The 12,283-nt window shown below is 45.1% G+C and overlaps 1 protein-coding gene across 7 annotated transcripts in view; it reads left to right on the top strand.

Annotated features, from left to right (window-relative positions):
- The window catches only part of synpo2b (synaptopodin 2b), a 221,485-nt gene that overhangs the window by 100,957 nt on the left and 108,245 nt on the right, over window positions 1–12,283 (top strand). For 2 of the 7 annotated variants that reach the window (XM_038791857.1, XM_038791859.1), the window contains exon 1: window positions 4,604–5,084. The exons of 2 other annotated variants lie outside the window; for them this stretch is intronic. In XM_038791857.1, coding sequence (XP_038647785.1) covers window positions 4,920–5,084 — 165 coding nt within the window. In that variant the 5' untranslated portion in view covers window positions 4,604–4,919. Of the gene's footprint in view, window positions 1–4,603; window positions 5,085–9,763; window positions 9,838–12,283 lie in introns of those variants that run through there. 3 more of the 7 variants (XM_038791852.1, XM_038791858.1, XM_038791856.1) reach the window with 3 other exon arrangements.

Raw genomic sequence — 12,283 nt, 5'->3', positions numbered from 1 at the left:
AAGCCCTCCCTGTACCTATGTCGAAGCTGGTGCTCCATCCGGTTTTATTCCTTTCTATTTTAAGGATTTGATACAACTGAGTGATTTGCTTGGCCGATTCTGTGGATCTGGAGTCACATGTAGGCCAGGCCAGGTAAGGATGGCAGATTCCATTAGTGAACCAGATGGTTTTTTTTTTAAAACAACCTACAATAGCTTCAAATTTTATTGAATTCAAATTCCACTATCTGCCATGGTGAGGTACGAACCCCGGGTCCCCAGAGGATTACCCTGGGTCTCTGGATTGCTAGCCCAGCGACAATGCCGCTACTCCACTGCCTCCACATCTGGAGCCAAACTTGCAGTGGAACTCAAATTTGTTAGTCTGGTTAAAAAGGGTTATGCTAGATCATTGTATTGGCTCATTTCAGCACAATGGGTGCCAATCACAATCAGCCAATCACAGCGCCAGGGACCCAGGTTCGATTCCAACCTTAGGTAACTGCCTGTGTGGAGTCTGTATGTTCTCCCCGTGTATGCATGGGTTTCCTCTGGCTGCTCCGGTTTTGTCCCTCGGTCCAAGGATGTGCGGGTTAGGTGGATCGGCCACGCTAAATTGCCCCTTAGTGCCCAGAGGTTAGGTGGGGTTGTGGGGGAGTGGACCTAGGTAGGGTGCTATTTCAGATGATCGGTGCAGGCTCGATGGTCTGAATGGCCTCCTTCTGCACTGTAGGAATTCTATGATACCATGAATGGTTCACATTAAATTTTAGAATTGGTATCCATCCCCTTAATTTAAGCAGGGGATGAGTAGTGGAAGTCCAGACCAAGAGAGCTTAACGTGTAGCATTCTTAACTAACGGGTGCACAATCATGAAGGTAGCAGGTTTTAGAGGGCTGTCGTTCAATAAAAAAGGGACATTGTGGTGGTGGCAGAAACATGGACAAATCCTTCATTTAAAATTTTTTTTAGAGTACCCAATTCTTTTTTCCAATTAAGAGGCAATTTAGCGTGGCCAATCTACCTAGCCTGCACATCTTTGGGTTGTTGGGGGGGGAGACCCATGCAAACACGTGGAGAATGTGCAAACTCCACATGGACAGTGACCCAGAGGCGGGATCGAACCTGGGTCCTCGGTGCCGTGAGGCAGCAGGGCTGATCTACTGCGCCACCGTGCTGCCCTTGGACAAATCGTTCATAACTCTTGTGGAGACTGGTCAGTAACACAGCTCCCTAAAGTGTTAAAGGTTTTGCTCCAGGCAATGCAGCAAAGGAGGTTGACCTCATAAGGGGCTGAATGTCATCCTGATTAAAAGCATAGGTACTAGCAACATGGAGAAAGTTGGAAACAACCAACTCCAAGTTTGCTAGTCGGAGAAACAAGGCAAGGATCAGAATGCCTCTCACTTTTGTACACATTCATTAGCGGTCACATTAAGCTGGGGACAACCATAACCTAGGACCTCTTATATCCTTTAAGAGGGTGTATTGTGTCCACTTGTACACACTTTAGTTGTTTCTCAGCTGCGTGATGGAGGTAGCAGCGGAGAAATACAAAACATGCTAAGGTTCAGATGCTTCTATGTTATTGACTGTTTTCTCAATAGGTTATGTTCCCAATATTTATCTTCCTTTAAATGATTGGGCACTGTGGAATATCATATGGCAATGGTATACTTGATTCTTGGAAAATCAACCTCGGTCCATATATTGATACAACGTGAATATTTATTAAGTGCAAATCCTTTCCGTTCATGATATGAAGACCCCTGATTCTCATATGAGATCCACGGACAACATTTTGCATTGAAGTGAATTTTGCCATTTGATACGATTGCCTTATCATTTTCCTCCCAGTCACCCACTAGAAAATTGGGCCTTCTGAAATTGTGATTGGGTCTACGCTACATTGGGGCTTAAATTAAAATATGAGTAATTGATTGAGAAACACATCAGATTATGTCTCTCTGATATTAAGCAAATTATTACAGTCATTTTATTATTTCCCTGCTTTTCTTTGCATATATTCACCAATAGATATTTCAGGGGAACACTGTGGAAACGATCATATAATGCAGTTAGGCTGCAAATGTTTTAGTGTTGTGGGACAGTTATTGTGGTAAATCTCATTTCTGTGTGACAGTGGGAAACAAGTGGTAACAAATCGGCAGCAAGTTTTCCAAGGTCAATGGAAATAAAAACTGAGAAATGTAAAACAGGCTTTTGACTGACTGTCATCCATTTTACTTGATCACACCGTTACCCCATTGTGTCATGCAAGCAAGGAGCAACCCAAAATTAGTAATGTAACTTCAGCAAAGCTGACATTTTTCACCAGGAGTGATATCACCTGAATAACATCTTTGCAGAGATTGTGGTGAAGCCAAAGCTGGATTTAAAGCTAATAAAAAAGAAAGAAGCCTGACCATCTTTGACAACAAGGCCCCGCATGACAGGCTGTTGCAAAAAATTAAATCACACGGGGTCAAGGGTGAACGAGCTAGATGGTTTCAGAACTGGCTTGGCCATAGAAGACAGAGGGTAGCAGTGGAAGGGTGTTTTTCCGAATGGAGGTCTATAACTAGTGGTGTTCCGCACGGATCAGTACTGGGAACTCTGTTGTTTGTCATATATATATATGAAGAAAACTAGCTGGTCTAATTAGCAAGTTTGCGGATAATACTAAGATTGCTGGAGTTGTGGATTGTAACAAAGATTGTCAGAGAATACAGCAGGATATAGATAAACTGCAAAATTGGGCGGAGAAATGGCAGATGGAATTTAATCCGGACAAATGTGAGGTAATGCATTTTGGTAGATTCAATTCAGGTGGGAGCTAGAACATACAGTGCAGAAGGAGGCCATTCGGCCCATCGAGTCTGCACCGACCCACTTAAGCCCTCACTTACACCCTATTCCCATAACCCAAATAACCCCTCCTAACCTTTTTGGACACAAAGGGCAATTTATCACGGCCAATCCACCTAACCTGCACGTCTTTGGACTGTAGGAGGAAACCGGAGCAGCCAGAGGAAACCCACGCAGACACGGAGACAACGTGCAGACAAGTGCTAGCCACTTGTGCTACCGTGCTATAAAATAAACGGCAGAACCATCAGGAGCATAGACACACAGAGATCTGGGCATGCAGGTCCACAGATCCTTAAACGTGGCAGCACAGGTGGAAATTATTTGTGATAATGTCTCTGGGTGAAGAAATTTCTCCTCATCTCAATCCTGTGTGGTTTACTCCAGCATTAGACTGTGACTCCTAGTCCTGGACATCCCCACCAACAGGATGGCATCTCCCCTGTCTAGTCCTGTTTGAATTTTACAGGTTATGAGATCCCACCCCCCTCATTTTTCTAATCTCTAGCTAATATAATCCTAAATGACTCAATTTCTCCTCATATGTCAGTCCGGCTAACCCAGGAATCAGTCTGGTAAACCTTCGCTGTGCACTCTTTATAGCAAGAACATCCTTCCTCAGATAAGGAGGCCAAAACTGCACACAATATTCTATGTGAGGTCTCACCAAGGCCCTGTATAATTACAGCAAGTCATCCCTGCTCCTGTACTCCAATCCTCTCCCTATGGCCAGCATACAATTTTCCTTCTTTACTGCATGCTGCACCTGCATGCTTACTTTCAGCAAGAGACAACACCTCCAGGGAGATAGCTACAGAACAATGTGCCCCAATGCAGGACAAGAAACATTCATGGGGATATAGTGGACTTCCTATAACTCTTAACTTCTATGTAACTGGTTCCTACCTGGGGTTTACCAATGTTATTTTCTCCCAAGCACTCAATCATCATGCTATTAAGCAGATAACAACTGTACTGTACAAGAGTGATGAAGATTTCATAAGGCTCCAGGCAGATGAGGACAACAAGGCGGAGAGGGTAATAGGATTTGCTTTCCACTTGTTCAGGATTTAATAGACGGAACCTGTGTTGCCATCAAGGCACCATATGAGCATCCAGCTGAGTTTATCTGCAGAAAAATATTCTATTCACTCAATGTGCAATTAATCTGTGGCCTCAAGAAGTGAATCGTGCAGGTATGTACTCGCTATCCCAACTGCAACCACGATGCCTAGGAGCTTCAACACTGGAAGGTTCTTACTAGTTTGTGTCAAAGTTGCAGATCAGTAGATGGGTTCTAGGTGATAAGGGTAATCCTTTTTGTACATAGTTAATGCGTTTGTCATTAACACTCACAGTGATACAGAAGAGAGGTTCAATGCCAATCACAGCACAACATGGGCCAGTATAGAGAAATCCACTGGTCTGTTGGGAGAATCGCTTCCGCTGCCTTGATTGTTCTTGAGAAGCTCTCCAATATGACCCAGTAAAGATCTCTCATAGTCATTGAGTGCTGTACACTAAATAATAGTTGCCGTGCACCAGAGGGCCTTCACCAGCTGGAGGCGCAACACAGGGTTGCCCTTCAACAGTCCTCTGATTGCCAGCAATCGCCTGTCACTACCTCCCTCATCTGCATCTCTGTGATTGTGTGATGTTCACCAGATTGTGACCCCAGATCAGCATGCAGTTGACTCCTCAATGAGGTGTGTGTTTATGCGCTGAGTGCAGGAGACAGGTGAGATGTTGCACCTTCAGAGACATCTGGACCGTCATTCTCAGAGGACATATCTGCTGGAACCCATTTGGGTGATCGTGACTCTCCGCAGCAGTCGACCCAACTGCCCCACTGCCCTGCCAGTTCCAGGGCTTCCAGCTCTGCCACTGTCAGTGGACATATCTCGGGCACTCCATCCCCGAACTTACATCTCTCCTTGGTGTTGTGGGCCCTTTTTGTCTTTCAAGCATAAGGAGTGAAAAACTGAGATTTCCAATGATGCTGAGGAGAATCCCTTAAACTGTGAAGTAGTTCATTTTGGAAGGGAGAACAAAAGAACAGTGTATTATTTAAATGGACAAAACTGCAGAAAGCTGCAACACAAGAAGACTTGGGGTACTTGTGCATAAAACACTGAAAGCTAGCACACTGGTGCATCGGGAAGCCTCCTGGAATGTTGGTCCTTATTCAAGGTGGTTGGAGTATAAGAGCAGGGACGTCTTGCTGCAACTATACAAGGTACAAGTGAGACCACATCTGGAGTCCTGTGAGCATTTTTGGTCCCCTTATTTAAGCAATGGTATTATTTCATGGGAGGCAGTTCAGAGAAGGTTCATTCGATGATCCCTGGTATGAACATAGAACATACAGTGCAGAAGGAGGCCATTCGGCCCATCGAGTCTGCCCCGACCCACTGAAGCCCTCACTTACACCCTATCTCCGTAACCCAACAACCCCTCCTAACCTTTGTGGCCACTAAGGGCAATTTATCATGGCCAATCCACCTAACCTGCACATCTTTGGACTGTGGGAGGAAACCGGAGGAAACCCACACAGACATGGGGAGAACGTGCAGACTCCGCACAGACAGTGACCCAGCGGGGAATCGAACCTAGGACCCTGGCGCTGTGAAGCCACAGTGCTAGCCACTTGTGCTACCGTGCTGCCCTAAATGGAGGGATTGTCTCCTGAGTAAAGGTTAACCAGATTGGGACTCTACTCGCTGGAATTTAGAAGAATGAGAGGTGGTCTCATTGAAACTTACAGGATTCTTAAAGCCCTTGACAGGGTAAATGCTGAGAGGATGTTTCCCCTCATGGGAGATTCTAGGACCAGAGGACATAATCTCAGAATAAAGGGGTGCCAATTTAAGACTGAGATTAAGAGGAATTTCTTCTCTCAGAGGATTGTGAGCCTCTGGAACTCCTTGTCACAGAGAGCTGTGGGGGCAGAGTCCTTGTGTATATTTAAGACTAGGATAGATAGATTCTTGATCAGTAAGGGAATCAAGGATTGCCGGGAAAGGGCAGGATAGTGGGCATGAGGAATGTCGGATCAGCATTGATCCTACTGAATGGTGGAGCAGGCTTGAGGGGCTGAAAGGACTACTCCTGTTCTTATTTCTTACAGTCCTATCGAAGTACATTATTCTTTGCATCTTGGGATTGCTATTGGAGAGCTGGCTTTCCGTGTGCACCGTATCATATCTGTTATCAGCACATGTCTATCCCTGCCGTCAGACTGAAATAGCTCTAATCAAAGTCATAATTATGGCTTGTGTAATTATGGCACCAGTGCATTATCCTGCCCTTCCCTTCTCAATGCCCCTCTAGCCTTTGGCACAGTAGACCATACAAACTTCCTCTTTTTGGTTTTTTGACCTAGGTGTTTGTCATCCAATCTGCTATCTCTTTCCTCCGCTCCTTTTTGACTGATTGTACTTCTGTTAAATATCTTGGGACTTCTTTTTACATCAAAGGTGCTTCATAACTGCAAGCCTTGTGTTGCTCATCTGTTAAATTAATTAGGAAACAATTGTACTAGGTTGTAAACAAATAACGTCTTCTGATGATACAGTTGGACATACAAGTTATAATGCTGTGTTAAATAATTAGTAAAGGAATTGCTAAAATAAATTAAATATGCTCATTTATGTTGTGACTGAATAAGTTAAATTCCACCTGGATTTACAAATGTTTTACTGATATATTGGAGATCTCATTCTGCACATAATTCTATCTGTTTATAAGTAGCTTACAGTGAAGGAACAAGTCAAATCAAATTTCATTACATGGTATTTTTCAGGAGTTTTACCAGCGTTTTGAGGATTGTGTGTTTCAAATGCATGGCTTTACTGTAAAAAAGCACAAAACATTTGCCTTTAATGTCCATCCTGAAAACCAGACGTAGCTCATACAACAGGAGAACTGCAGGTTGTTATACAATATACGATATAAGGGCACTGAGTATTAAAGCTTTCAGAGAAAGATTTCCCAGGAACTGATATTGTCTGAAAACGCTCCAAAAAAGGTAATGATTTCTATAAGGTCCAGACATTTTATCATGCCATATTTATGGGCTTGTTTGTCAGTCTGGGTTCAGCGAGTGCTTTACATTGTAATATATTTAAAAAGAGAAAGAGGAAACATTTAGTTTTTATTGAGGATATTTGTACATGGCCTTGAAGGGTAATGCCACCGAAACAAGCAAATCTTCTACGATAATGAGACATACTTTCTAAAATCAAATATAATAAATATACTAAAGTTTCTGCATACATAAACTGATGCTTTTGCAGATGAGAAGAAACACCTGCCAGTGTTTCCACTGGAGACTTGTAATGATGCACCCTCATAGACATCATTAGTGAACACATATTTATTAGTGAGAATTGTACAGCAGTCACGTGCCCGAGGCTGGGTTCCCAAAAATGTCCCTTGCCGAAGAGGGCTCAATCCCCCTGGGGTGACTCCCCACTGTGAATCCCAATTGGTCCCCCAGGCCAGGTGACCCTTAATCTGTTCTGTTGCCATTAAAGGTCGGGTCATCACATCACTCTCCCTACAACTCCTTTATACAATATTAAATAATTAAGTTACTCAGTCCTAAAGTCTAACTAAACATTATGTAGATGTTATAACCTACACAAGAGCCTTGGGACCGGGCCAATTAGGCTCCCCATAACTCTCGAGGAACACGAGCTATCCCGCTGAGGGGTGGAGCTCCCTCATTAGTGGGGTACAAACCTGGACATAAAAACCCCAGCCCGGGTATGGGCCGGTCCTGGGAGTCCCTTAAGGGAGTGGTGGTGTACAAAGGTTTGTTCCACATTCAATAAACCTTTGTTTCCTTTACACGCATGTATTGTCGCGTCCTTAGATCTAACACTGGCGATGAGGGTCAAGTGGAGTTGCAGGCGGCACCATTTCCGCAGTACACCGCCGCCTCTCCATAGGCCTCTGGAAGTTGCTTCACTGGTCGCCTACATGTCACAATTTAGGAAGCTTGAAGTGTTCGATCCAGATACCAACTACTATCATATGCGCTATTTATTTTGAGCAAACGCCATCGTTGGAAATGAATGCCAAACTGTTATCCTGTTAACGGCCTGAGGTGCGCCCACCTTCAGCAAAATTAAAAGCTTGATGTAGCCCATCGTCCCGGACCCAAGGGTGTCCAGCACTACCTTTTTAATACGGCTGAGCAAACGCCTGGGGAATCCATGGCAGAATTTTTGCCATGCCTCTGGAAGGTCACAGAGTTTTACAAATATGGGGCCACCCTTTCAGAGATGTTATGGGACAGACTGGTCTACGGTATCCGTAAAGCAGCTTCCCAGCGGAAGCTGCTCGCTGAGCCCCAACTGGACCTAAATAAGACCATAGAGATAGCCCTATCATGGGAAAATACGGAGCAGGGCATGCAGGGGTTGCAAGGGATGGAGGTCCTCAGTCTGGGCTGCACCTCCTCTCAGAGATTGGCACCCTCTCGACTAGATGGACAGGGGCCCCAATCCTGGATGACTGCACACCGGGGGTCGGACAATCTACCCTGGACCCAGGGGCTGGATGTGACACCTCCCACGATCCTGATGAGACAGACCCCGCTTGTTACAGGGCGTGTGGTCTGATGGCCACAGGGAGCGACGTTCGCTGGATGGCGCCCCCCCGTCACCCCGCCAGGCCTGGCCACCCTCCTCGGTTCCACACTTTCTTTGTGGAGGAACCTGAGGTCAATTTCCTGCAGCTGAGCTCTGTTTCCTCAGCCGAGGTTGCTCCTATTAGGATCAGGGTCCGTGCCAACGGTAATGTGATCCAGATGTAATTGGTCATGGGTGCTGCCATCTCGGTTGTCAATAAAGGCACTATCAACAAAATCCAGATAGGGGTTCAGCTCCTATCGTTGCAGGACACCGAGGCCCGATTGGTCACCTACATCGGGGAACCGCTGGCGATCTCTGGAACTACGATGGTCCCAGTTGTCTACGACAGCAGTCTATTTGCTTACCCCTGGACATGGTACAGGGCAATGGCCCCAGTTTGCTTGGCTGAGATTGGTTTCAGTACCTCCGCCTCGATTGGCAGTAAGTTTTCCGGATGAGCTCATGGGGCCCTCATGCAGTACTGGCAAACTACCCTGTGGTTTTCAAAGCCAGACTGGACTTTATCCGCAGGGCCTCAGCCAATCCACCTTACTTGCACGTCTCTGGACTGTGGGAGGAAACCGGAGGACCCAGAGGAAACCCACGCAGACATGGGGAGACCGTGCAGACTCCACACAGTCAGTGACCCAACATCAACACTGCAATTTTTAGACTTCCATTAAAACAGGAAACTCACAGATGTCGGCCAGAGGCAGTGTCATAATAATTTATCCTCACTGCCAGATATAATGATGCACTTTCACAGACTTCATTAGGGAACACAAAAGATATTTATTAATCAGAATTGTACAGCAGCCGCATGGCTGTAGCAACCCCCCACCCCCAAAATGTCTGTTGCCTAAGAGGGCTCCACCCCCTCGGGTGATGTCCTACCCTGAGGCACAGATGGTTCCCAGGCCAGGTGACCCTTAACCTGCTGTGTTGCCCTTAAAGGGCCAATCACCACAAGATTAGTCCACAACAGTAATGGAAAAATAAGTTTTAGGTTACCTGGTTATTTGAAAACAAATAATGGATGAGATGAACCATTATTGCTTTTGGACATTTGTAACCTGAAAATACCAATTAACTTGAAGCTTTCAATGATCTCATCATCTGAGTATGGACATACAAAACCCCTGTGTGTTGTTTAAAATGGCCACACCATATTTGGGCTCTGCCAGCTCAATCAAAATTAGGATCATATAACAATAAGCTATGTTGGGTGCAGGACAGATGAGTCATTACCAAACCAGATTTGGCTGCAATTTTTTGAAGCAGGTCATTTTGCGGTCTGCTCATTTCATCAGACTTGTTCCTGCACCCAAGAATTCAAAGATGCTTATCCCTGTAAGTTGTTAGAAGTATGAGCCGACATGGGCAACCAGGCCTCTGGGAACTTGGTGAACAACCAATGAGATTGAAAGATTGAGAACTAACTGTGGTGAATTCATACTGTATTGTAATTCACACTGTATTGCATTGCATTGGATTATGTCCTTGTGGGCTCTGTATGTGAGCCGTTGTGCGGCTCTGCCCATAGGGGGAGATGAGGAGATTGTACAGGGCTCCACCCTTGGCTCCACCCATGGCCCCTCCCACTACCGGAAGTATAAAGTGCTGCTGCCGTGAGCCTGCTCTCAGTTCCTCTGGTCGCAGGCAGGCTCAGTTGTAAGACTATTAAAACCACAGTTTACTTCTAATCGTGTCTCCAGTGAATTGATGGTCACATCACAAACCAGTGGTGGGGCGGAGAAGGAGGTTGAAGTAAATTGCATTACCTCACAGGATCAATTTTCTGAATTCATGCTGCCCTCACTTTGTTGAATTGAAGGGAAATTCTGGCCAGTGCAATGTGATTTCCTGATATATGCAGTGATAGCTTGTGGCCAGCAGCACAAACTCAGAAACTTGCCCCCATACATGTGGGTAAGCTGCATGAGAGTGGATGCCTTATTAATGACAATGACTCAGCTTTTTTAAATATCCCATATGGCAATGGGAATGTAATCAATTCAGATGAAGTAACACAGAGCTATACACAGCAGGAGGGCATTCTGGAAATTCAGGCAACCACTATTCTACCCCCTCCCCCAACTGGCCCACAAATTTTCTGTCTATTATCAAATTCCCAGGAAACAGGCCGAATGTGTAATGTTTTGCATCAGGAGCATTGAAGATAGAAAAAAACAATTTTATCTCCAAAAATCTGGTTCAAATGCAGTCCAAATTAACGTAATATCTCCCTGCTCACTGTGAGCTGTAATTGAAATATTCTTAGGTATCTTAAGTTCACCGCTCTCTGTGTTAGACTAATGTGCTGAGAAGGTTTCCTGCTTGACTGCACAGACGCAGGTAGTAGATTTGTTCACACTCCTATCCAGTATTTAAGAGTATTTTGGATAAGCTCAATTTACTATTGTGGATACCAACTTGCCTTAATATAGTGCCTATAGTGTACGAAAAAATTCTCAAGGGGACAAACTTGATGTACAGCCAAAGGATGAGATATTCAGAGAGCAAAGAGGGTTTTAAAGCAAGTCTTGATAGGAAGAGAGGGTGTTGGAAAAGTGGAAGGGTTTGAGGAGGGAATTCAAGAGTGTGGGGCCTAGGCAACTGACAGAAAATCTACCAATGGTTGTGCTAAAGAGATGTCCAAAAGGTCAGGGTCAGAGGAACAGAACATTCTGGAGGTGCTGGAAGAGATATAGAGAGGTATGACAATAAGAAATTTAAAAATGAGGGTAGGATTTTAAACTAGATTCACTGGAAGGTCTGGAGTAAATCCGGGTGGTATGGGATAGGACAGGGCCAGTAGAGCTTTGGGTGAACTGAAATGTAGCCTTATCTGTAGAGATATAGAAAGAGTGATACCGGTCGGTGCACTGTGCTTCTCCTGGACAAACTTCCTCAAACCCTGTGGGTATCCTCCAAGATGAGTGTAAATCTGCAGGTCCAGAGTAACCCCTTCTGAGACAGTTAAGGATCTGAAGTGTTTGGACCCTCTCCAGTTAACATAGAACATAGAACATAGAACGATACAGCGCAGTACAGGCCCTTCGGCCCTCGATGTTGCACCGACATGGAAAAAAAAAACTAAAGGCCATCTAACCTACACTATGCCCTTATCATCCATATGCTTATCCAATAAATTTTTAAATGCCCTCAATGTTGGCGAGTTCACTACTGTTGCAGGTAGGGCATTCCACGGCCTCACCACTCTTTGCGTAAAAAACCCACCTCTGACCTCTGTCCTATATCTATTACCCCTCAATTTAAGGCTATGTCCCCTCGTGCTAGCCACCTCCATCCGCGGGAGAAGGCTCTCGCTGTCCACCCTATCTAACCCTCTGATCATTTTGTATGCCTCTATTAAGTCACCTCTTAACCTTCTTCTCTCTAACGAAAACAACCTCAAGTCCATCAGCCTTTCCTCATAAGATTTTCCCTCCATACCAGGCAACATCCTGGTAAATCTCCTCTGCACCCGTTCCAAAGCTTCCACGTCCTTCCTATAATGAGGCGACCAGAACTGTACGCAATACTCCAAATGCGGCCGTACCAGAGTTTGGTACAGCTGCAGCATGACTTCATGGCTCCGGAACTCAATCCCTCTACCAATAAAGGCCAACACACCATAGGCCTTCTTCACAACCCTATCAACCTGGGTGGCAACTTTCAGGGATCTATGTACATGGACACCGAGATCCCTCTGCTCATCCACACTACCAAGAATTTTACCATTAGCCAAATATTCCGCATTCCTGTTATTCTTTCCAAAGTGAATCACCTCACA

This window comes from Scyliorhinus canicula, chromosome 3 (assembly GCF_902713615.1).
Source record: "Scyliorhinus canicula chromosome 3, sScyCan1.1, whole genome shotgun sequence".
Lineage (NCBI taxonomy): Eukaryota > Metazoa > Chordata > Chondrichthyes > Carcharhiniformes > Scyliorhinidae > Scyliorhinus > Scyliorhinus canicula.
Note: the sequence above shows the minus strand (reverse complement) of the source record. Positions and strands in the feature narration are given on the sequence as shown.